The sequence below is a fragment of the Diceros bicornis genome, chromosome 13 (genome assembly GCF_020826845.1).
Source record: "Diceros bicornis minor isolate mBicDic1 chromosome 13, mDicBic1.mat.cur, whole genome shotgun sequence".
Lineage (NCBI taxonomy): Eukaryota > Metazoa > Chordata > Mammalia > Perissodactyla > Rhinocerotidae > Diceros > Diceros bicornis.
This window is the reverse complement of record NC_080752.1, coordinates 53,024,972-53,051,394: the sequence shown is the minus strand read 5'-3', so window position 1 is coordinate 53,051,394 and position 26,423 is coordinate 53,024,972. Positions and strand designations below refer to the sequence as shown.

Here is a 26,423-nt window from a genome sequence, read left to right as displayed (position 1 = left end):
TGGGCTAACATTCATGCCCATCTTCCTCCACTTTATGTGGGATGCCGCCACAGCATGGCTTGACAAGTGCTGCATTGGTGTGCACCCGGGGTTCAGATCCCACCGCAGTGGAGTGTGCGCATTTAACCGCTATGCCACTAGGTCGGCCCCTCAGCTATCAACTTTTGAATGACAATGCCACGGAGGACTAATCTTATTGCCCTGTGATCAGATATAATATAGAATTATGTTCTCCTTGACTGCCGTCTGCCACAAAATGGCAGACAACAAAAACAGTGAACCTGGTCTGAAGGGTTAACCTTCAGTGCCTTTTAGTGTTTTCGACTGACCAACACATCGTGGAACCCCAGTAAAGAAACACAAGACAAATGGCTGCTATGGTGAGGTTAAAAATTGAGTCACATTGGTCACAGAAAGCTAGTGATTATGACTCGCAAGCAGCAAAGCTGCCTTCATACCATTCAAAAGGTACCCTTCCCAACATTTGGAGAGAAAAACTAACAGTACCTTTTGTTCTGTCTGCTGGGCCAACTGGCTCTGAAGTTGCTGAAGCTGGTTTGCTGAACCATCACAAAGGTCATGGTAAGCCTTATTCAGGGCATTCAATTGCTCAGATATCTGTTCCTTCTCTTTTTCTGAAAGCCTGGAAGATGAAGCATTAAAGCCCTTTTAGAGAAAAATCTTTCTCCAAACTCTCCTCTATTGCTTCAAAATCATGACTTCTCTACCTTAGATAGTGTTCTTCTTTGTCACTGTTAACCACGGATCATCTTGTCAGTCTTCCATACTCACTGAACACGTGGGCATCTAACTCATAGTTTTCCTGTCTATCTCAAAATCAAGTCATGATTCTTGGTGAGGTCAATGATCATGCAACCAGTTGTCTAACACCTTATGCTTGTAGTTCTGCAACCTTCTCAATCCAAATGGCCTCCACTCCATTTTAGCCCCACCCACACATGGCAAACTTGGACCGTGCCATCATCTAAAATTATTCCACTTCTGAAATTTTACACTTCAAGAATCTACTATCTGATTATAACCCTACCTTTCCAGTTTTCTTTCTTTACCCCTATACCTCTTCTCTTTTAAAAATGAAATATTTTAAATAGGCAAAAGAGAAGAATAAAACAAATTCTCATTTACCCATTACCCAACTATCCAGCTTTACCAAATTTTAGCATTTTACCAAATTTGCTTTGTATCTTTTTCTTAGAAATAAGACATTACAGATATAATTAAAGTCCAGTGTGTATTTGTCACCAATCCCCATTCCTTTCCCTGTCTCCCTGGAGGTTATCACTATCTCGAATCTGGTGAATTTTGCAAGTTCCTTTTCTTATTTTACATTATGTTTTTTGTTTTTTTTTTGTGAGGAGATCAGCCCTGTGCTAACATCTGCCAATCCTCCTCTTTTTTTTTGCTGAGGAAGACTGGCCCTGGGCTAACATCCATGCCCATCTTCCTCCACTTTATATGGGACGCTGCCACAGCATGGCTTGCCAAGCAGTGTGTCGGTATGCGCCTGGGATCCGAACTGGCGAACCCCAGGCCACCGCAGCAGAGCGCGCACACTTAACCGCTTGCGCCACGGGCCGGCCCTACATTATGTTTTTGAGAATGAATCCTGTGATTCATATTATAACTATCCATCAACTTACTGAGATTTTCCAAACCTTCACTGACTCCTCTATTTTCTCTTAATCTATCAGTCCTCTCTATTATCTTCAGTTTCTTCTCTTTAGAGTCCAGACCCCACAGTCCATCATCTCAATCAGTTTCTTACTATTTTCCATGCACTCTCTCATTACTAATCTGATAAAACTCCAGCCCCAGATCAATCAAACCACTTCTCTGCTCCCACACGCAGGCTAACCATATCCAGTGGGGCGAGAGGGATTCCAAAACCACGTAGAAGAGATCCTACTAGTTTCCAACCTTTCCTGGACTTCAGTGCTTCCTGACAATCCTTGGGAGGCTCCCAGTCAATCCTTGTTTCTTTCCCCTAAGCACTGGTCTAACTTTCAGCAAGCAGCCTCTCTATTTCAAAGAGAAAATACAGATCACTACTGGGGACTGATTCTTCACTTTCCGGCTTCACTCCTGGCATATTTACCTCTATCCACACCTTTCCCAACTCTTTTTCCTCAGACCTCAGAGGAGAAGCTGTCCCAATTCCTATTTAAGTTTGTCCTTTCTACTCACTGATGAATTTTATCCTCTCCTACATCCTCTGGGACCCCTCTCCTATTATTTCAATCTTTCTCCCTTTTGGTCCTTGAGACTCAATTCATAAGCACAGTTAAGTCTCTCTAATCTTTTAAGGAAAAAAAAAACTCTTGATCATATATTCTACTCTAATTATTTATTGTATTATTTCTTTCCTTCCCTGTGGCCAAGCTTCTTCAAAGGGTAGTCTAATTTCACTATCACTACCTTTTACATCTCATGGGCTCCCCATCATACTAAATCTGACATCATACCCCAACTTTTCACCAGAGTCACCAAAAACTTCCAACTTGCCAAATTTAATAGACACTTCTCAGTCTTAATCTTTCTTGACTTCTGACTACTCCATTCTTTTTGGAGAACCCTTGGGTTCTGAGATATCACTCGTAATTTCCCTTTTACTTCTCTTAGGTTTCCTTCACAAGCTGAGAAACACTGAGAAGCCCTTGGATTCTTTTAAGCTAATCCATTCTTATGGTTTCTACTACGCAGACGACTCAAATCGCCACTTATTTATTCTAAATTTACATACACAGCTACCTACTGGACAACGTTAGTGGAACTACGTAAGGCATAAATTAATGTGTTAGGTACTTTCTAATACATAGTAGCTATCCACTCTGATGTCCTCTGGGTTCTTCTCATTCATAATGTCTAAAACTAAAGCCACCTTCTTCTCCCTCAATCCACACCTTCTCCTATATTCCCTGTCTTGGTTAGTGGCATCACCATACACTCAGTGGGAGTGTATGGTGCCAGAAGGCACCATACCAGAAACCTGGGAGTTATATCTGATAATTTTCACTAGTCACCAAACCCTGTATGTTCATTATCCTTAATATCTTTTGAATCTTTGTCCCCTCCCCATCCCTTGGCATTTCTTGCCTATATTATCAGAAGAGCCTCTTAACTAGTCTCTGAGGCCTCTACTCTCACCCTATGTCAATCCCTTGTCTATAAAACGGTTCTAGAAACCTTTATCAACAAAATCCAATCATGTTTAAAATCCCTCCTCATAGCTGACAAGGTAAAATGCAAATTTCTCAGCATGAACCACAAGCTCTTCATAATCTGGCTCTTGCTGCCATGAATCCTCATCATGATCCTAAATTTAAACCAGGTAGATCTGGTCCCCCAGATGTGCCATAATCTCTAACTTAATACTCACTTATGACCATGCTTGGCCAAGAAAATCTGTGAAGTTTTAACAGCCTCAGAGACTTGTTCCCTTCTGGTTGTCAGCTCCTCTGCCAGAACCTATGTAGTAGAAATAAAGAGAAAAGCTTCAGAACCCAAGAAATTGAAGAATCAAAAATTATTTGAAATAACTTTTTTTAAATCCTAGGGAAAAACCTAGCTTAAGTCAGATTATTATTACCAATGAATTACATATAGCTGATTAAAAAGGTAGAAGTACAAATCAGATGACTTCTTTAGTTTCTTTAAGTCCTGGAAGTTAACATATATTGAGATAACAACCATTCGGGTGGCCCACATGTGACTTGTACGATTCCACCTAATGCGTTATCACATGTTATTCTACTCAGGAAGAGAGAGATGGACCTTCTACTCACCTGCTGTTCTAAAATAGCTTTTTCGATGTCAGTTGATTCTTTGGTCTGGGATGAGGTAGCTTTGCTTTGTGTATTCCTTGCTAGGGCAGTCACCCAGCCCAAAAGTTCTTTAACCTTCTCCACATGTTCCTGTTTTTCCTCTTCTACCACTTTCTAGAACAGGAAATAGAAAATCAGTATCTTGGTCAATGTCTTATTAGACTGGCTTGACTTCAGATTTCCTAAAATAGAGACACAAAATTTACCTAAATTGGTAGGCAGCTAAAATGACCCCAAGTTAAATATAATTTACCCAGCCTACAGCATTGCTCACAGGTGCCTAACTGTGTGATACTAATAGCTAAATTCATTATATCTAGGTTAGCACCTTTCTAAAAAAGCACACTGTTTTATCTATGATGGGCACGCAATAATTATTTACTGATTTAAAAAAGCCCTTCACATATAGCATCTTACTTATTTTCATAATTCTTAGATTTACAGGTGAAGAGATTGAAGTCTACAGAGATTAAGTAGGTATTGACATAAAGGAAGTCTTTTGCTAATTTACATACACAAAAGTTGGTATGGGTTAATGCTTCCAACAGCATTTCTTTTATAAGAATGGTTGACTATGTGGAAACTTATTTTGCAAAGACGTGGAAGATTTTTATAATTAAAAATACTCATTACATCTAATTCAAACAATTTGAAAAGTGTAATATATGGCTCCTTAATCTCATTGTCCCAGAAATTTGGTATATAGACTTCTTGTTTGTATGCTCATATTGCGTCTTTGTGGTATGCACAGTTTTGTTTTTACTGAAACCTTAATTATACATAGTATTCTAACTTGCTTTTTTCCCCAAATGTCATATCATGGCTATCTTTCCATGTCAGGCCACTTAAATCTATTTCATTATTTTTAACAGCTTCATAGCATTCCACTGTAGGGAATTTGGATGTTTCCAGTGTTTCCCTTTAACAAATTAGGCTTTATTGAGGATCTTTGTCCACATCCCATTCTTTATACTTATAACATTTCTATAATAAACATACTTGGAAGTGGGAGTGTTGGACATAATACAATCAACCCTCATTATTCACAGATTCCATATTTGTGAATTTATCTACTCACTAAAATTTATCTATAACCCCAAAATCAATACCTGTGGCATCTTCAGTCATTCCCAGACATGCACAGAGTGGCAAAAAATTTTAGTCGCTCAATGGTCCCAGCTCAGATAGAACAAGGTGACACTCTGCCTTCATGTTCCAGCTCTTATTACTATAAACGTGTTCTTTTCATAGTCTATTTAGTGCCATGTTTTTCACATTTTTGTGTCTTTTATTGGTGATTTCACTGTTTAAAATGGACCCAAGCGTAGCACTGAAATGCTTTCTAGTGTTCCTAAGCACAAGAACGCTGTGATGTACCTCATGGAAAAAACATGTGTTAAATAAGCTTTATTCAGGCATGAGTTATAGTGCTCTTGGCTGTGAGTTCAATGTTAGTGAATCAACAAAATATATTAAAGTGTTTTTAAACAAAAACACACATAACACAAGGTAATGCATTATCCGTTGACAAAAATGTTGCAGGAACCCAACTCTGTATTTCCCCTAGGTTCAAGAGTCCAGCGTTTGCTAAGGCAGCGTACGCAGCAACTTCATAGAACACAACCACCGTGCACAATGAAAATCAGCTGTGTGAGTACTTTAAATTTTGACAGATGAGGCACAGGATTTTAAATTCTATTTTCAAGATGATTTAGGACTGACTGTCCTCACCTCCTCCTCCTCCAGCCGCCGGAGCGCATCACTGATATATTTTACATGCTGAGTTGTTAAGGTCACCAATGCCGTGTAGCGAGTCCTTAAGTCCATGAACTATGGTTCAAAAAAACAATTTAGATATATTATCTGCCAGAAAAGTAAATTTAAATAGTTGAAAATAAGAGGAAGTTTTCGTGAAGTCACATGCTCAACAGAGAGGTGAGCCCTAAATCAACCTGCAGGCCCAGACAAATGAATCTTCCCTTAAAGGAAGACAGTGGCATATGTCCTCGCCCCACCCTTTCACCTCTTGAGTGATGGCATCTGAAGAGGACAGGACGCGACGGCGCTTGCCAGGGGATTTCTGCTGTGATTCCACAAAGGCCTTGTATGTCATCAGTTGCAATTCATAGTCCTGGGGAGGAAAAAATTTGACTGCATTTACATAGGGCTTTATAGCTCACACACAGCATGTAACAGAATCAGCATTTCATTGCTGGAAGGCATTTTGGTGATCATTTAAACTAGAGGTTAGCAAACTTTTCCTGTAAAGGGCCATACTATCTCTGTCATAACTATTCAACTCTGCCACTGTAAGCGAAAGCAGTCATAGACAATAAGTAAATGAAAGAGCATGCCTGTGTTATAATAAAACTTTACTGATGGACACTGAAAGTTGAAGTTCATATAATTTTCACGTGTCATAAAGTATTATTCTTCCTTTGATTTGTTTTTAGCCATTTCTCATGGGCCATTTAAAAATAGGTGTGCAGGCTGGATTTATCCTGTGGGTCATAGTTTGCTGACCATCCTTTTCATCTCATACATGGGGAAACTAAAGCCCAGAGACAGGAAATGAGTTTCCCTAATTAACTCAGTGGGTGAGCAATAGTCAGGATTAGAATCTCAGTCTTCCAATCCCTAAACCAATGCTCTTTTCATGTCACCATGCTATTCTGTCACTTCATCTGCAATCCTGAGAGTGCTATCCTAGTCCAGGCCCTCTTCATATCTCACATGGACGGGTGCAAGAGCCTCTTATTTACTCTCCTGCTTATAGTCTCACTTCCAATTTATTTTCTTTCTATCTTGCCATCAGAATAACTTTTCTAAAACACAAAAATGACCACTTTGTACCTCTGCTTGAAAGCTTTCAATGACCTAGACAAGAGTTTCTCAAATATCAACATGCACACGAATCACATTTGAGGATCTTGTTAAAATGCAGATTCTAATTCAGTAGGTTGAAGATTCTGCATTTCTGACCAGCTCCCAGCTGATACAGATGCTCCTGGTTCAAAGACCACATTTTAAGGAGCAAGAATAGAAGATAAAGCCAAAAGAGCTGAACATGGCCTTTCATAGGTTGGTCCCAACCTCCCCTTTCATTTTCCACAGTCACTGCTTCTCATGTACCATACACCTTTTAGCTATACCAGAATATCTGCTATTTCCTCATATAATCATTGTATTTTCATTCCTCTGTGCCTTTGGTTATGCAGTTCCTTTTGCCTAGAATGTACTGCTTTCTATTACCTACTCAGAAAACACTAGGCAGGAGGAAAACATGGAATGAGTTCCTTCAGCAGCTTATAAATAGTAGTAACAATAATAAAATAGTAATAATAATAAAAGCACTTGCTACCATTTACTGAACGTATTTTAAGTTTGAGGCATTGTCCTATGTATATATTATTCCATTTAATCTTTACAATCTCTTGGTGAGGTAGTTATTGTTCCCATTTTATAGATACAGCAACAGAAACTCAGAAGGGCTAAGTGCTTGCTCAAAGTCTTAAGCCTGGAAAATGGTGAAGCTAGGATCTGAACTCAATTCTTTCTTTCTTTTTTTTTTTTTTTTTTAAGATTTTATTTATTTATTTTTTCCCCCCAAAGCCCCAGTAGATAGTTGTGTGTCATAGCTGCACATCCTTCTAGTTGCTGTATGTGGGATGCGGCCTCAGCATGGCCAGAGAAGCAGCGCGTCGGTGCGAGCCCGGGATCCGAACCCGGGTCGCCAGCAGTGGAGCACACTCACTTAACCACTAAGCCACGGGGCCGGCCCCCTAAACTCAATTCTTTCTGACACCAAGTTTTCTGTTGTTAACTAAAGAAATGCATTCATTCAAAAATTGTTTGTTGAGCATCTACATGTGCCTGTCATTTTTTTGAGTGCTACACACATAGTGGGGAACAAGTCAGGAAAAACCCTACTCCCCTGGAACTTACATTCTAGTGAGAAGACATGGAATAAAAAAATAAATATATAATAATCTCAGGTCTTTCTTTGCTGAGGAAGATTCACCCTTGGCTAACATCTGTTGCCAATCTTCCTTTTTTCATCTGAGCCGCCACCACAGCATGGCCACTGACAGACGAATGGTATAGTTCCGTGCCCGGGAACCAAACCCCGGCTGCTGAAGCAGAACGTGCCAAACTTTAACTAGGCCACCAGGGCTGGCCCTCATGTCATTTTTATTTAAAGAGGTTATCAGACAAATAGGGTGCGGGGGGCCAGATCATGCATGGCCTCATGCTACAAAGCATACAGGCTTTAGAATTTTATTATGATATGAAGCCACTGAACAGTTTTGAGCAGGACAGTGACATGATCCAATTTACTATGTTTCATCTACTGTAATGTGTACATTTCCCCCACATTTTAGTATCTCTAAAACTGGAATATAGGGGGCCGGCCCGGTGGCATAGTGGTTAAGTTCGCATGCTCCTCTTCGGTGGCCTGGGGTTTGCAGGTTCGGATCCCGGGCACAGACTGATGCACCACTCATCAAGCCACACTGTGGAGGCATCCCCCATATACAAAATAGAGGATGGGCACAGATATTAGCTCAGGGCTGATCTTCCTCAGTACAAAGAGGAAGATTGGCAATAAACGTTGGCTCATGGCCAAGCTTCCTCACCAAAAAAATTAATAAAAATTAAAAAAAAAAATTGGAATATGTTTTACAATCAATGGCATTTGCATAATTGGCAGAGTTTCCTCTTGTTTGGTAGTACAGAAAATAACGGTGTGGTTTATAATCGATGGCATCTGAGATTCAGTGAAATGCAGTATTTTCTAAAAAGATAAATCTGTATACCATGTGGGAAAACAGCCTGTGGGGCAGATGCAAAGGCAAGAGATCAGCTCAGAGGTACCTGAATAGTCTAAGGAAGATTCCTCCCTTAGATATGAACCAGGGAAACAGGGGGCAGGGGACAGTAATGAGAGGAGGTCAGACCTGGGACATATTGGAAGATGGAGGGAACTTGTTCACAGACTGAACATCAAGTTTACGGCAAAGAGAAGAATTAAAGATGACTCTTGGGTTTTTTGCCTCAGCAACTAGGAAAATGGTGACACTATTTCCTGAGATAGGCAAGACTGGTGGGAAGCATATTTGAGAGGAAAACCTAAACATTCTGTTTTGGACATGGTAAGTTTAAGAGGCCTGTAGGTCATCCATATGGAGGCTCCTTGAATCACAGCTGATGTCTGGTACCTCTCTGAGCATCCCTAAATGTGGGGCCGTGAGAAGTACTCATCCATATTAACTGTAATAACACCTCAAGGATGGGGCCAGCCTTGAGCAGAAGAGCTCTGCTTATTTGTCCAGAAACAAAACCTACAGTGACAATGCAGATCTTCCTAAGCTGGAGATCATTTACGTTCCTATTGGGATATGGCAGAGTTACCTTTACAATAGTGGAGTATTGCTGGGAAAATTTTTGACACTGGTCCAGTTTTGTCTGATTTCTCTCAATTTCTGCAAACAGATCCTGGGAACCAAAATATCACAACTTTATCATTATCATTATTATCACTGAAACAGCTGAGCATTTATTATGTTCTAAGGCCATGGTTTTCAAGCCTTAGCTGCCTAAGAAGCACCTGGAAGGCTGGATAAAACACAGATGGCTGGGCCCAATCTCCAGAGTTTCTGATTCAGGAGGTTTGGGTTCTGGTCTGAGAACCCGCATTTCTAACATGTTCCCAGGTGATGCTGATGCCGCTGGTCTGGGGTCCACACTCTGAGAACCACTGTTCTACGTATTTTACAAGTATCACTTCATTTCAACCTAACACCAATAACTTTACGAGTGAGGTAGGTTGAACAAATATGGACTATGTCCACTTTACTGATGAAGCAGTAGAATACTGAGAAGCTAAGGAATTTGCTCAAGGTCTCATAGTAAGTGAGTGCGAGCCAGGACTGGAATCCAGGCATCTAACTCTAGACTTTATACTCTTAATTGTAATGTTAAACAAATCAAACCAAAAAACCCCCAAAATACCCACAAATAAAAACCACTTATTAATTTTCTTCCATTCACAGCTTTCCCTAGGTTTTCAATCCCCCATACTCTAATCCTAGTAAAATCAAATGTAATATCAAGAAACAAAAGAAAGCAAGATAATTTTAATCTGTCCATCTATGAGTTCAATGTATAGTCACAGAAACTCAGGATTGGAAGAGACCATCATAGGTCTTTCTGGCCTAAGTATAAAACCAGTATCTTGAAACCCTCCCACTTGAACCCTTTGCAGAAGAGGAGGCTCAGAATGGCTTGCCATTTGAGGAAGCTTAATTGCCAGAACATCATCTTCTTTTATGTTGAACTAACATCCCCCCGTACCAACTTCCACGGTGCTACTGTTGCACCCACCGTCTGCTGGCTGAGCTGCTCCGACAGCACTCTGCTATCCTCTGCCTGGCCTGGCTTCATCATTTCCTGCTGGGCAGTGGTTTCCTCAATCCATTTGATGAGAGTTCGGTGGCAGGCTCGGTAATCTCCCAAAACTTCCTGGATACTTTCCAGCTCAGATTGGCTGGAGGAGCAAAGGGAAACTGCTATCAGATCTCTCGGTTTAAATACAATACAGTAAATGAGGCAACTCCCCCCTTAGCCCACCGCTGCAGTTGGGCTTGACCACAGAGGATACATCTTTATTTTGGGGCAACAGCAATGCAATGCTGAATGAAACCTATGGTTGTATTCAGTGCCCTATGGGGTGAAAAGTGAGTAGAAACCAGTTGTGCCCTGCTAGCCCTGGAAACTACCTTGTGGCCTGGCATCCCGTGATAATCCCTGTCACATTTGTAACCTAGGTTGCCAAGGATTACCAGGTTGCCAATAAGGTAGTACTTACTGTACACTTCTCTTCCCTGATGACAAAGTACCTGTCAGAGTACCACAGCTATGATTTATGAATCACTGTAATTTCTTGGGAAGTGGAATGAGTGAAAAATAGTAGTTATGTACTGTTAATTTCAGTAACAGTTTTTTATACCACTTTCATTAGTCTAATCAGCCTTGGGATAGTAATTCAATTATAGAGAATCAATCCAAACTTCAATGAGTTGCTATAACCCTTCTCCCTACCCAGCCTTGCTTCAGATAAGTTTTCTGTCTTTCCTATTCAAATTAGTCATCAGAAGCAGGACCTCACATAACAGAGATAAAAACTACTGAATCAGCAAATGAAAACGGAAGCAAGAAATTCAGCAAAGCCTCACTATAAAAAATGGCTCATACTTGGATTCAAAGCTAATAAAACAAGAACTAGAACTCAGGTTCTGTCCTTGAGAAAAGATCACCAGGTCACCTTTCCAGTCTATATTCTAAGACACCATTGTTATCACGGCTTAACTAGATGAGACCTGGGACACAGGAGAGGCTTTCCTAATAGGACCATCACTGCTGATCCAAATGCCAGCCTCAGGTCTGCTTCAGGGTTGGTCGTCCCAACTTTCTGTCACTTATCTTACCCAGAATTTATACCATCATTCAATTTCTACCCCTCTTTATCAATTCCTGCCTTTAAACAAGAACACACAGATATAACTATTTTCGTTTAAAACCTAGTCCCTGAGGCCTAATAGGAGAAAAGGGTGGGGCCACCACTCACCGGGTCTCAAGCTGGGCAATGACCCGGTGCCAACGCTCCTGCAGCTGGGAGCCCTTTTCCTGATAGCGCTCCAAATCCAGGTTTCGCTCTGGGGTCAGACGACTCAGCTGCTCTGCCACTACCTTGGCCTTGGCGATTTCCTCATCCAGGACTGAAAACACTGAATTCTTCTCCTTCACATCACTAAGCCAGTGCTATAAAAACACAAGCACAGCAACAGGTTAAACACATTCCATGCTAAAAAGAACTCAGACTAAGATAGAAACAAGGGCATTATCTACAGCTGGCTCCACATTATATCTGTGATTCAGAAGCTAGACCCTATAATGTTTGTGCCACAAATGCCTCCACAGTCCTCATGCACACTGAGAAGCCAAGGGCAGGCAGTACAGTACAGAGAGATGCACAAAGAAATTGTGTGTGAAACCTGGCTCCACCGCTTATAAGCTATGAAACCAAGACAAGTCATTTAGCCAATCTGAGTTTTGGTTTTCTCATTTGTAAATAGAGATAAAAATACCTCCCCTATCCAACCCACAGAGTTGCGTGTGAGAATCAAATGAGATAACGGCTAAGTGATTTACAGAATTACAGCGTAACCATTGATTGTATCCAATTAAGCCATGATTTTACTGGGGAGAAAAGGCAGAAAATAGAAAGGCATAGTCTTTTTCCTTTCTAGCTAGACATATTTCTCAATCCCTTCTTCTTTGAATCCATATTAAAATATATTAAATATGATATTCTGCTTAGTTCAAATGCAAACTTAAATTGGTATCATGTCATCCAAAACTACACTTCTCTGCTAACCCAAAGCAATGGATATGTTAAATCAACCTCCTAAGAAACTCAGAGCAACCAACCCGTAATGTAGACTGATGGGACTCCAGAGCTGAGAGATCTGCTGGTACCGCTTCTTCTTGACTCAGCTTGATTTCATAACCTTTGACCAAGAGTTCAGCATCCTGGATGCTACGCACTATAACATCAATTGTCTTTAGCCTGTCGGGATAAAATCACCTTCATTAACACATGCATTTTAAGAGCTGGAGGACTATAGAGAGGTTCACAAAATATAACTGCAAAATCAATTTCAACATTATTATATTATGACAAGGTCTCATAAGAACAAGAAAGTACGGTATATGAGCTGCCAATTAAAGACAGTTCAAAATAAAGTTCTAGGTGGCACTGGGACATGCACACATGGGTGGACTCATGGGAGAAAAGGTGTGAGGCCAGAAACTCACTCAACACAATGAAGAATCTAGGATCTGTTACTCCTCAAGGTCACAGGTGGGTAGAGGGAAGACCTTCAAAGACTAATATTTAGTATGGCTGAAAACTTTTCTTTTTATTCTTTAGTGTCCCTCTCTCTTTTTTTTCAGAAGTATCTAATCAAACAGAAATGAGGTACAAAAGAGTCCTAACGCTGCAAATCAACTCCCCTTCCGTATCACTGCATTTCTTTATTGCTGCCCAAATGAACCCACTCCATGTTAGCTGGAACTAAAGCCAAGACCTCTTGTCATGGGTACATGCTCTTCAAGATCTGCAATCTCTCTGGATTATTCATGAAACACTCCAGGCACTTGCCCTTCTCATCCCAATGGAAAACACTGCCCTTTTGACCTATATTCTTAGCTCACTCACTTATTTAGATAGACAGTAGAGAGACCGTATACATGCTCCATTTTTTCCACCAGTAGATTGAGTTCTGAGCGCAGAGCTGGGACACTAGAACCAGATGGGGACTGGTGGAGAAAGTTGTTGCATTTCATGGAAACAGCATCCAAATCTGACTTCAGTTGCTGCAAATCCTCCTGGGTGCGCTGTTAGGAACAAGACACATAACTAAGATGAAGACAGAATTGAACAAAGACATCAGAAAGAAGTCCTTGTTTGTAACAGCAAAATATTGGAAACAACCTAAATGCCATACATAGGAGAGTGGTTGAATAAACTATGAAATAGCACTGAAGGGGTTGATGGGGAAGAACACACACAAGTAATTTCTGAACACATTACTGGGACTATAGACATACCTTCAGGCTAAAGACAAATAGAACTACGAATAAATATTGAACTCCAGTTAGTAGGTTTATTTTTTGTAGTAGTATGAGTTAGCAATTCTGAAACTACTATCTGTACGTGCTAGAACTGAGCAATAAGCAAGTTTACTGTGGATAACGTAAAGCAAGTTTTTAAGTCTTAGGGAAGAGAGTTACAAATACGGAAAGAGGAAAGGTTATAATAAGCCCTGTGGTATTGATTGGAACTGGATGAAGATAGATACATATGAATTCATACTTGTGTGTGTGTATGTGTGTGTGTGTGTGTGACATAGATCAATAAATATATTGATCTACGTATGTGATATATGTATATATACACATATATATGTATGTATGTATGCATATAAATGTATGTGTATGTATAACATAGGGATGTGTTTGTATTTGTGCATGCACTAATGTGTTTGTAAGTATGTATTTTTCTAGCTCTATCTGCTGAGCAGGCCTAAATGCAATGACATCCCAACAACAATGAACACAGGGCACCCAGATCTTGGTTTCTAAATAACATTCTCCACCTAAAGGAAGCAGGACTCCTTGGAGAAATGGCTGATTCCAGGGTTGGGGCTGGCAAAGGCAAGATGAACCTGGAATATCTTGTTTTGTTGAGAAATAAGAAAGCACTCAAAGAACGATGAGGACATGCTAAAATGGCATAGGAGCAAACTCGAAGGGGTTCCTGATGACTAAATTTGGGAAATTTTGAACATCAAAATAAAGATAGTAGCAAATTACAAACCACTGACTAAAATAAGAATCTGGAAGCCCATATGGACATAAAAAAGGAAGAAAGGAGGGAGGTAGGGAGGGAAGCTCTTCCCTTTTGATAGAATGGAAATTTAAAAATGTAAAAGGAATGACAGAATTAGAAAGTCACCTTTTGGCAACAGTCATACTAATAGTTCAGTCAAGAATCAACAATAGATGCTAAAACTAGTTGGCGAAAGTTTGACGTAAAACAGGATATTTACATAGTTTCAAAGTATCTCCCCACAAGATTCTTAGTAATTACAAAGGGGAAAATAGCAACAAGTGATAAAGTTATCACCAGCAATGGGACAAATCAACATCACATGCCTCCTGATATGACGTACCAAGGACACAATATCACTTCTCTGGTATTCCTGCCAAAAATGTGTAGCCTATATCTAATCACGAAGAAGCCATAGATAAACACAAATAGAGGGACATTCTACAAAACAAAAGGCCTGCATTCTTCAAAAATGTTAAGGTCATGAAAGACGATGAAGGGGCGGCCCGATGTTATAGTGGTTAAGTTCGCACGCTCCCTCTTTGGCAGCCTGAGGTTCGCAGGTTCGGATCCTGGGAGCGGACCTACGCACCACTTATCAAGCCATCCTGTGGCAGGCGTCCCACATATAAAGTAGAGGAAGATGGGCACAGATGTTAGCCCAGGGCCAATTTTCTTCAGCAAAAAAAGACGAGGACTGGCAACAGATGTTAGCTCAGGACTAATCTTCCTCACCAAAAAAAAAAAAAAAAAAGAAAGATGATAAAAAATTGAGAAATTGTTTCAGATTTAAGAAATCCAGAGAGACACAGCAACCAAATACAATGTGTGATACTGGATTGAATTCTGTACCAAAAATATTTCTTTTCTTGTGGCAGGGAGGAGTAGGGGGCACTACCCAAAAAGGTACTATTAGGTCACATGATGAAATTTTTTTTTTTTGGTATTTTTTTTAGAGACTTCAGTATAAGAAGTGGCATAAGAGAGTACCTAGTGTAGTTCCAGATTTTTTTTATTCTTTTATTCTTCTTTAACTACACTATACATCAAAAGCAAGGACTTTGGCTTACTTTCTTTGCATGCCCATGAGCAATTAATTAAGCAATTAATATCTGCTGCTTTTACTTCAAGAATACTACCGTACATTTTTATAGCATTTTGCTTTCTCAGGAAGCTCATTATATGTACTATATTCACTTAATTTTCAAAACAACTTCTGTGACTCATATATTATTTTCTCCTTTTTATAAGAAAGGAAACTAAGGATGAGAGTTGACTTGCTCAAAGTCACAGAGAGAGTATGCATCAGAGCCCATAGTAGGATCTGAGTCTTTCCTTAGTATTTTTTTTTTTTATGAGGAAGATCAGCTCCAAGCCAACATCCATGCCAATCCTCCTCTTTTTGCTGAGGAAGACCAGCCCTGAGCTAACATGTATTGCCAATCCTCCTCCTTTTTTTCCCCCCTCTTTTTCTCCCCAAAGCCCCAGCAGATAGCTGTATGTCATAGTTGCACATCCCTCTAGTTGTTGCACGTGGGACGCCGCCCCAGCATGGCCGGACAAGCGGTGCGTTGCTGCATGCCCAGGATCCGAACCCAGGCCGCCAGCAGTGGAGCGAGTGCACCCAACCGCCCAAGCCACGGGGACGGCCCCTCCTTAGTACTTTTTGAGTCACATGACTGATGGTAACCATATCATAGAAAGCACACGAATGTAAGAGATAGAGCAGAGAGCAGCACCTCTACTAAGAAGTCTTAAGATACGTAGCCCAAAGGCACTGCTTAGAACAATTTACCAGCGTATTTGCCTTCCCAACTGTGTAGGAAACTAATCAACATTCAGCAATATACTGGGAGCTGAAATCATGCTTCTCCACGGGTAAAAGGCATTTACAGGCTGCAGGGGAGAATTCTGGAGTTGGATTACCATGAGTGTATTGCCTTATTTCTTAGGATCTATACTCTCTTGCCATTCAGTTCATTCTGAAAGCATTTACTCTGCAACCAGCACCCACCTTGCTCTTAGGGCTTACCTCTTGCTCTGCAATCCTTAATGCATTGTCCTGCCGGGCATCTTTGTCAGTCCTAGAGCTGGCTGGGGACTGAATTCGTTTGACTAGCCTCTGTTCACACTCCTCCAGGTGCAGCCGGATATTCTTCAGCTCTGAAATGTACATCTTGGCCACAGTTTCCTCTTTGTCCTCTGCGAATGCACAAGCACAGAAGGCATTAAGCACCACAACAGAGATCAGCAAACCTTAGAATGACAGATTCACCCTCAGACAGATGGCACCACTGGTTCCAGCAGACCTGATATTCCACAAATGAAAGCTAGGCCTTATATGGGGAACTTTCTGCCTTATCCTAAATTCCCTGCATTATATACTGATCTTTAAGGATTCAAACACGTTATTTCCACAAGAAAATGTGATAGGTTGATTAGCAATAAGGACCAAAATACAGCCTCTTCTTCCATGATCTGATTTTGAGAACTCATCTCTGTAAGTTTTTCTCTATCTCAAATTTTCAGCAACTCAAGCGCTAAAAAGGTGGTGATGGTACTTTCTAGTTTATATGAAGGGTCTAGCAGCACCCTTCGGGGCTCTCATTCCACCATTCCTCTCCCTCTTCCCAAGGCACAAACCATTCTCCATGGACTTCATCAGGTGCTGGAAGTGGGTTTTACAAGCTTCCACTTCCTCTTCCAAGCGCAAACGATCAGCCACTGAGAAGAGCACAGAGTCACGGCTGTCCTCCAGAAAGTCTTCATAGTGGCCCTGGAGGTTCTTCATAACCTGGTGGCACTCCCCTGGTGCTGAGGATCGAAGCTAGAGACAAAAACAGCCGGAAGAAATTTCAATAGAATGGGAACATAATACTTTCTCTCTCTCTTTTTTATAGACATTTAATATATATAACAAATGAGTGCACAAACCATAACTGTAAACATGCTGATTTTTCACAAATTGAACTTGTCCACATAATCAGCATTTAGATCAAGAAACAGAACATTGGGGCCGGCCCCGTGGCTTAGCGGTTAAGCGTGCACACTCCACTGCTGCCAGCTCGGGTTCGGATCCCGGGCACGCACTGCTTCTCTGGCCATGCTGAGGCCGTGTCCCACATACAGCAACTAGAAGGATGTGCAGCTATGACATACAACTATCTACTGGGGCTTTGGGGGGAAAATAAATACATAAATAAAATCTTTAAAAAAAAAAAAAAAAAAGAAATAGAACATTACTTGCAGCCAGAAGCACCCTTGGTGCCCTCTTGGACATAACCCTTAATAGTGGTTATTTCATCAGTATTCCCCTACTACATACACTCATGCCAGAGAGATGCTTGTCCTGCAGAGTGAGAAGATGTCTACAATCTTCTCTCTCTGCCAAAAAGACCAAATATCTGATTTATTTTCATCAGGAATTTCCTTAACCATTCAGACTGCTGTTTCTAGTTCCTAAGATCCTCAGACCCATAACCCTGACTCCATTTTACTCTGATTGGGTGGTAAGAGTCTCATAGTAATGAAAAAAAGTTCCGTCTGAAAAGGGCTTGTCAGTAGGATGTGAGCTTTCAAAATTACCTTTTCCAGGTTCCAGGTCTTGACAAGGTCAAGGTCCTTCCTCAGATAGTTCCAGGAGATAAGGCTTTTGGTGTTAACATGTAGCTGATGCCAAAGGGCCATCACTTTCTGATAAGACTGCTCCACCCTAGGAACAACACAGAACCTGGCTATAGCTTTTGTAAGACTTGATCTCCACATTAGATACCTTCTAAGGAAAAAATGTGATTGCCTTAGCAGAACTGAGTTTATACACCGTGCAGATAAAGGGAACAAGTCAAATAATAACAACACAAGAATCTTTAGAACTAATTGAGATCCTCGAACAATTTGGATTTGCCATTTGCCACAATATTATATATGTATGTCAGCACATATCTAGCAACCTCATAAGTGTAATATGATTGTATTATGTAATATGATTGTAAGAAGTTAGAGGAAATACCCAAGGAGAAAAATAATAGAGAAAAGTAGACATAAAATAACCCCATTTGAAACTGTTAAAAAATGACAACATCAATGCTTAAAAAGTGATTTGCTGTGTTCTATATATTTACAAACCTCCTAAAATGTTTAAAAGTTAATAGCAACTCAAGAAGTTTATCTGGCATATAAAAGGAAACTGTAGTATGAGGGCTTGAGAAGACTTTTGTTTTGTTAAGCATCCCCTAGCTAATTCAATCTCAATTTCAAGAAGACTTACAAACTCATGGACACACAGACACTCAGCACACACACCAAATTACCTTGAATTTCTTCAAGTTGAGAAATGTGAGATATAAAGAACAGGATGGAAAACTAAAAGCCAAGAAGTCAGTTAAATAAGAGACATTCAACTCAGTAGTTTATCTTCCCTGTCTCCAAAAATCCCACTAAAATTTCAGTAAAGTTAAAATAAAAGTTTAGGAAATCTCAAAGAAGAATAAAAATACAAAGAAATAAAAAATAGAAAGAAAATTAGAGAATCAGTTCAGGAGGTCCAACATCTGACAAATGGGAGTTCTTGAAAGCAAGAACAGAAAAAATGTAAGAGAATGTAATAATTAAAGAAATAATCCAAGAAAAATTTCCCCAGATCTGTAAGCTATGAGTTTCCAGTTTTTGTTTCCTCAGCACAACAAACGCAAAAAGATTCACTCAAAAACACAGCATCTCCTTCAAAGATTAAAGACAAAGAGAAGAGTGTAAAAGCTTTGGAGAGATAAAGATTTCATTCAAAAAGTTAAAGTTTCAAACTGTTCTGTACCATGACGGTACTGGAGGATACACAATTCTATGCATTTGTCAAAACCATAGTAGGAATTTTACAGTTACATAAACTTAAAAAAGAGATAAAGAATGAAAATGATACTATACTTCTCAACAACAAACCCTGGAAGCTAGAAAACAATGGAACAGTGCATTCAAGGTTCAGAGTGAAAATAATTTCCAAAAGAATTCTGTAACTGACCAATTAATTATGAAGGGAAAAGAAAAACATTTTCAAATGTAAGAGATCTTTAAAAATTTACTTCTGATGCATTCTTTTTTTCAAGCAAGCTACTGGAGAGTGTACTCTCCCAAACCAGGGAATAAACCAATAAATAAGATTTTAGGGGGTGAGAGGGTGGGAGAAATGGGTGAAGGGGGTCAAAATACATAAACTTTCAGTTATAAAACAGTAAGTGATGGGGATGTAAAGCACAGCATGGTGACTATAGATAATAATACTTATTGCATATTTGAAAGTTGCTAAGAGAGTAGATCTTAAAAGTTCTTATCACAAGGAAAAGAAATGTTTTTTGCAACTATATAAAGTGTTAACTAGACTTATTGTGGTGATCATTTCACAATGTATACAAATATCGAATTATTATATTGTACACCTGAAACTAATATAATGTTATATATGTGAATTATACCCCAATTTTAAAAATAAATAAATAAATAAAACAAAAAAACACTTGGAATCTAGGAATTAGAGGGTCCAACACAGAAGAGTTACAGTAAAGAGAATCTTCAGGGTGAAGATAATATGAAATGCCAGGGAAGCAGTACTGAAGCAGGCATACAGAGCAGGTTCCAACTGGAAAAGGAAGATAGAATGGTCCAGAAGAGATGTTTCCAAGAGAAAATAAAAATGAAAATTACCTGTGGTGTTTGGCCATATTGAGAAGCCTTTTATAACACAGTAGGAGAGTTTGGGAATAAATTCATAATATGCAAATAGACAACTAAGCAAACAAAAACAAAACACTTATCAACACAAGGAAACAAAAAGTTATACAAGAAAGTAAATGAAATAGTTCATTCATATATATGTTTTCAATCACTCACTCATTCATTCTTCCCTTCAACAACCATTTATGGAGCATCTACTATGTGCCAGGAATGGTTCCAGGTGCTGAGGATTCAGAGGTAAACAAAACAGACAAAAATCTCTATACTTTTGGAATTTCTAAGAGGAGGAGAGAGGCAACAAACAAATATATAATTTCTTAGGCAGTATTAAGTGTTCTAAAGAAAAATAAAGATGATTAAAGGAGACAGAGTGACAGGCAGTGAGTAGGGGTGGTGGTGCATGAGGCTGATAGATGAACTTAATGAAGTGAGGGAATGAATCACATAAACAACTAAAGCAAGCAGAGGAAGTGCAAAGGCCCTGAGGCAAGAATAGGCTTGCCGTGTTTGAGAAACAGGAAAAAGATCAGAGTGACTGGAGCTGAGCACAAGCAAGAAGAGTGGCAGAAGGTGAGTGCAGAGAGGTAAGGCATGATGGGGTAAGTCTCACAACAATCTCCTAAAGTACTATGCGGCTCAGCTGTAAACAATTTAATGTAATAGTAACACAAAATATATCAATTTAAACAAAAATTTGACCTAAATACATTTGGAAGATAGGGAAAGTAGAAGTACATGCAGATGTGTGTTTAGAAAGCTAAATGTTAACTTCCTAGAGTAGGAAGTCAACAGTTGAAAAAAATTTCCAAAGTTGAAAAAAATCAGGAAATAGCAGGGGGAAAACAAAATCACATTATTTAGAAATTTGGAGTTAAAAAACAGAAAACTGCTCAAAGAATTGAAAATAGCTGACCTTGGAAGTAGAACTCAGGTAGGGGAAGTAACTGCTAGTTTTAATTACAAGCTTTGTGGTACAATTTAACTTTTAAAAATATGTTCATATATTACTTTAATAAAATAGAAATTAAAGAAGAAAATTAGCTGGGGCCGGCCCTGTGGCTTAGCGGTTAAGTACGCGCGCTCCACTGCTGGCAGCCCGGGTTGGGATCCCGGGTGCGCACCGACGCACGGCTTCTCCGGCCATGCTGAGGCCGCGTCCCACATACAGCAACTAGAAGGATGTGCGACTATGACATACAACTATCTACTGGCCCTTGGGGGAAAAATAAATAAATAAATAAAATTATAAAAAAAAAAAAGAAGAAAATTAGCTGTCACTACAAAAATCAATCTTCTGAGAGCAAATTGTTTATAATCAAGAATTCTTAAAAAAGAAATATCACCGAATATATATCAATTGAACATAAGCATTTACTGAAAATCTACTATGCGGCTGGCAGTGCAAGACTTGATGTCCGAATAGGAGGTCTTTCCCAAAAGAAATTTAAAAACTTGGTCGTTCTGCTCAAGATCACTAAAGCAGATTTGTCCCTCCATCAGTTCACCAGGCCAAAGAGAGTGGCAGCTGAGCAAAGTTACCTGCTGGCCATCTCAATGGCATCCTTATTGGGTGCGGGGATGAGGAAGCAGACCGATGGCACCATAGCCTCATTCCCTGTGGGGCTGATCACTTTCCACTTGGTCCGCTGTGAATTATCTTCCAATACACACTCATCATTCTTGCAAATGGTGATCTGAAGAGACAAATTTACAAGTCATTGCTAACGGATAAACCAAAAACCCATAATTACCTGGTGCCTGATCCCAAGGTTATGAAATCCTTAAGAAAAAGTCATTCTGGAGATCTGCCATCACTTAATGAGAGTTCCTGATTTTGACAAAAAGATAACATGTACAAACACAGAATACAGGAAAAGTTGCCACATCAAATAAATCAAGGAAGCGAGTGTTTATAAATGCCTGTTACATGTCAAGTAACTCAGTATATGAAAGTTATAAGGAGACTGTAAGACCTCCAAGAGCAATCTCTCTACACCTACAACCGTTAGGGCAAAAATTAAAGGAACATGAATCCTCACAACTTTGCTTTTGTGATACCTCCTCCTCCTCCCTTCCTATTATCCCACCCCAAATTCCTGAAAATGTTTAAGCATTTTGGAATCATCAACTCTTTCTCTTGGGAGACAAGTTACCAACATTATTATCCCTATTTTATAGACAGAAATACTAAGACAAGGAAAAGTGCAAAAAAAGTTCCTTCATTTATTGAACCTGCTGTGTGCCTGGAAGTGTGCTACACCACTAGAGCTGAAAATGGTAAAATGGTAAGTCAACAAACATGGTCTATATTCCACATATTCTGGTGGGGTATACAGTTACAATACTGTGTGACAAATGCAATTTATTAAGGAATGCACTGACGGGATATGACCCAGTCTTGTCTAGAGACGTAAAGAAAGATTATTCAGGACCTTGAAGCCACATTAAAGAATTCAGACTTTCTAAATAGAAATGGGGAATTTTGGGGGCCGGCCCCATGGCTTAGCGGTTAAGTGCATGCTCCATTACTGGTGGCCCGAGTTTGGATCCCAGGCACACACTGACGCACGCTTGTCTGGCCATGCTGAGGTGGTGTCCCACATACAGCAACTAGCAGGATGTGCAACTATGACATATAACTATCTACTGGGGCTTTGGGGAGAAAAAGGGAAAAAAAAAAAGGAGGAGGATTGGCAATAGATGTTAGCTCAGGGCTGGTCTTCCTCAGCAAAAAGAGGAGGATTGGCATGGATGTTAGCTCAGGGCTGATCCCCTCACAAAAAAAAAAAAAGAGATGGGGAATTTTTGTAGGACTTAGGCAGGGGAGTGACTGTTTTCTAAAAAGATTATGCTGGTGGTAGGATAAAGAATGCATTGAACGGGAAGGCTGATGCAACGATCCAAGTGAAAGAAACTTAGGGCCTAACTTACGGTATTAGCAGCAGGGACAGAAAGAAGTATACTTAAGGGACATTTACTTACAAGTTAGTATTGACTTGGTAGTCCTACTAGCTGCGGAGGATAAGGGGAGGAGTCAAGGATATCTCCCAGGTGTTACAAAGTACCATTTCTGTCAACACTGAGGCAGCTGGGTGGATGATGATGCCAATCATTGAGGCAGGGAGCAGGTTAAGACTGCAGAGTGGAGGCTTTTTTTTAAATGACAGGAGAGATTTGAGCATGTTTAAGTTCTAATTAAAAAACCCTATCATTTGATCTTTCCTTATTATCATAACCTTAACTGAAGGCTTCCCTTCTCCCTTGCTTTCCTCTGGAGCCAGAGGTACCCCTTCCACCTCCTCACCTCGATCTGCCGATAGTCACAGATGGCCTTCACGGAAATGGTGCTCTTTAGCACATGGTCAGGACTGCGTGGCTTTAGCTGAACAATGGTTTTTGATCTCCCAACAAGACTGGCAACAGAACTCTTGGACTGTATAAGCTGCTCCTTTTCATCCTACAAAATGAGAAGAAAATCAAAAAGACATTAATGTTGCTACTCAGGATGACTAAGTCAACAAAGAAAACTGAGTGCTCCACTCCCTCAGAGAATATCATTTCTCAGTTAAGTAGGGATCCCTGGTGGAGCCATCTTAGAAACACAAGGATAAAGAAAAAAGGAGAGGATGTTTCTGTCTTCTACCAACTGCTTTTCTACTCAAATTTTGCAGCTTTGTCTCTGTGCCTCTTTCAATGAACCATAAAGCCGCATGCAAAAAAAAAACAACCAAAAACATAAAACAAAAAAGAACTTCTAGCTCCCAAATACAGCCAACCAAACAATTTTCCCAAATAAGGTTCAGAAAACATGGAAGTTAAAAACAATAATAATAACTATATTGTTGTTATTATTATTATTCAATTTCTCACTGGTGGAAGCCAGTTCTTGCCTTTCTGCTTAGGAGCTGCTAGAGTTATGCTCTTTTAAGAATTTTTAAAAATAATTAAATCTCCCAAGCTCTTTTGGATATAATTCACTTCTTAAATTCAGTCAAACTTTCTAGAGAAAGATTTTAGCTCTTCAACCAACAATCTATAAACCAATGCTGTTGGTGAAGGCATCATGACAAATGATTTAGGGTTTACCTTTTAGTGTCTTGCTGTACCATATTCATGTAAATTTGATTGGTGTGAAAGAAGTATCATGCAAAACTGAAACTCTCAAGTCTCTGCAAACCCAATTAACATAAATACTAATGAACTTCTTGTCAACAAAATTGGTAGCAATCAACTACCAATTCCATTAGAGAGTAAAAGATAACCATCATCTATTAACCAGGATATTTCAAGCCCATTTTGAGGTATAAAAAGTCCCCAGAAGAGGGCTTTCTTAGGATGGAAGTAGATGTGATGAGAGTAAAGAGTTAATAATGTTAAGAAATGCCATTAAAGAATTAAGAATATGCAAGTAAAGAAAAAGAAATGCTTAAATAAACTACCTGTGCCTGTCCCCGGGAGCATGATTGGAAGAAATACAACTTTAACTTATTAGTTAAGAAAGAGGAATGGCATATATCAGGGAGACAGCCCCATTGTTCCATACTTGAGAGCTGGTCTACCCATTTCAGTTTCCTTGCAATAAAGATGTCAATTTCTGTCTACTCCACAGCCAAACATCTCAAGCTCCAGAGACCAAATGCTCAGCGTGGTAAAAGTTCTGAAAAGAACCAGAAGCCATGACAGATGCTCCCGAACCTGACGGACAAGCTGAGGACAAGCTGAGGAGCAGACCCAGGTGACTCCATGCCCCGATGACGCCGCCAACCCGACGCCCCTGACCTGGAGAGGAGGGAACAGAGCAGCGACCCTCGAGAAGAGAAGATATGACAACAATTGCAGAGGAGTTACCCTACGACAGGAAGGTACTCTGTGGGAGGGAGGAGATAATAGCCAAGGATTATTATATTCCTCCTTCATATTTGAAGTACCTCCAAGAGAGACATTCTAGAGACAATATCTGAAAAGTCAGGTTTTTATCCTTCATCCCAAATTAATTAAATTAATAGATTATTTGCCCAGATGAAATTCTAAATGTAAACTCATTCGTAGGTTTACGAATACCTAATACCTGAAAGTGTTAAAAAAAAAAAACAATAAAAACCCAACTAATGTTCACAAATGCCCAAGACTCCCTCACAAAAAAATGACACTGTTTTGAGTTATTCTGGTTCTCTTATTTATAGTTTTCTATTGAAATGTGAGAATCCCCTGGTTTCTTATACAGGAAGGTAATTTCCCTATTACATATATATTTCTATCTTAATTTGAGATGTAGCTTGAGCTCTGTCTTGCCAACTCTGTGTAATATACATTTTTCAATAAATGTAAGAAGTCCTGCTGCTGATTTTATTACCAGCACTCCTAAAGGAATAATTCACTGGAGAAAATGAATGTAAAATTGATTTGGATTAAATACTAGATGCAAAACTATTTTTTAAAAGTTAATACTGTTACATAAATAAACTAGACAAACATGGCATTACGTCTAAATAAGATTTTAATATTGTCCTTAATTAAAATCAATTTTCTAATACCTCATCATTACCAAAAGAAAATTACCAAGGAGAAAAAATTTGGCTCAGGTCTAGTTCATTTTTGTTTTGTTTTGTTTTGTTTTAATTCTCTTTGCATGAAAAAGAATTTGATGCCAGCTAATCCCCTTCAAAGCTATTTTTCATGCTCTACACCTCATCTTTGGCCCAAACTATTGAATGAAAATAGGAACAATGCAAAGAAAGTATGATGAGCACTAAGTGGCTCAGGGGGAGATGACTAGGCCTTTACTTCAATAGCATACCCAAAGGAATCTTATTAGCAACTTTTTTAAGGAAAGAAAAGAAAAAAAGGAAAAAAGAACAAAACTGATTAAACTCTATTTGAATGTGAGACAAATTTTGTAAAAATGACCCATTGCCCTGGAGCTTTCAGGGATATAAACAGCAGCAGCTGATATGGTTTACTGTTTCTCAGAAGTAATCATCCCACTGATGCAACACCCACCATGGAGTCCTGGAGCAGGTCCTCGAGGCGGGATAAACTGGTGTTGTGGTCACAGGAATATTTGCGTTTGATGGAGTCTTGGAGGTTCCTCAAGAATGACTCTAGGTCTCGTGCATCACTGATGAACTGTGGGGACAGAAGTGAGGGGTGCCTTGCGCGCTATACATAACCACACCAAGATGTTAACTGAGAAAGAACAATCTTACTGTGCAGAGCTGAGCAAAGCTGATTATACTCCTGGATTAGTGATAGTTCGTTACAAAGGCCACAGAAGTGGCCTTTGTAAACTGGAGGGCTTAAAATGCCACGTCAGGGAAATACTAGTGATGACTACCACAAAGCCGGTTGAACCCTATGGAAAGGTTAGTCGGCTTCGCCCCCTCAGGAATCACCGCTCATTCCTC

General features: G+C 39.7%; 1 protein-coding gene across 10 annotated transcripts in view; it reads right to left on the bottom strand.

Annotated features, from left to right (window-relative positions):
- MACF1 (microtubule actin crosslinking factor 1) overlaps positions 1–26,423 on the bottom strand; it is a 330,156-nt gene that overhangs the window by 131,192 nt on the left and 172,541 nt on the right. For all 10 annotated transcript variants that reach the window (XM_058553754.1, XM_058553763.1, XM_058553761.1 and 7 more), the window contains exons 20-35: positions 26,020–26,145; positions 23,324–23,476; positions 21,559–21,713; positions 17,881–18,007; positions 16,939–17,122; positions 16,328–16,497; positions 13,123–13,301; positions 12,333–12,471; positions 11,470–11,663; positions 10,227–10,389; positions 9,255–9,338; positions 5,866–5,973; positions 5,574–5,672; positions 3,804–3,956; positions 3,398–3,486; positions 508–643 (exon numbers count right to left, since the gene is read on the bottom strand). In XM_058553754.1, coding sequence (XP_058409737.1) covers positions 508–643; positions 3,398–3,486; positions 3,804–3,956; positions 5,574–5,672; positions 5,866–5,973; positions 9,255–9,338; positions 10,227–10,389; positions 11,470–11,663; positions 12,333–12,471; positions 13,123–13,301; positions 16,328–16,497; positions 16,939–17,122; positions 17,881–18,007; positions 21,559–21,713; positions 23,324–23,476; positions 26,020–26,145 — 2,259 coding nt within the window. The remainder of the gene's footprint in view (positions 1–507; positions 644–3,397; positions 3,487–3,803; positions 3,957–5,573; positions 5,673–5,865; positions 5,974–9,254; positions 9,339–10,226; positions 10,390–11,469; positions 11,664–12,332; positions 12,472–13,122; positions 13,302–16,327; positions 16,498–16,938; positions 17,123–17,880; positions 18,008–21,558; positions 21,714–23,323; positions 23,477–26,019; positions 26,146–26,423) is intronic.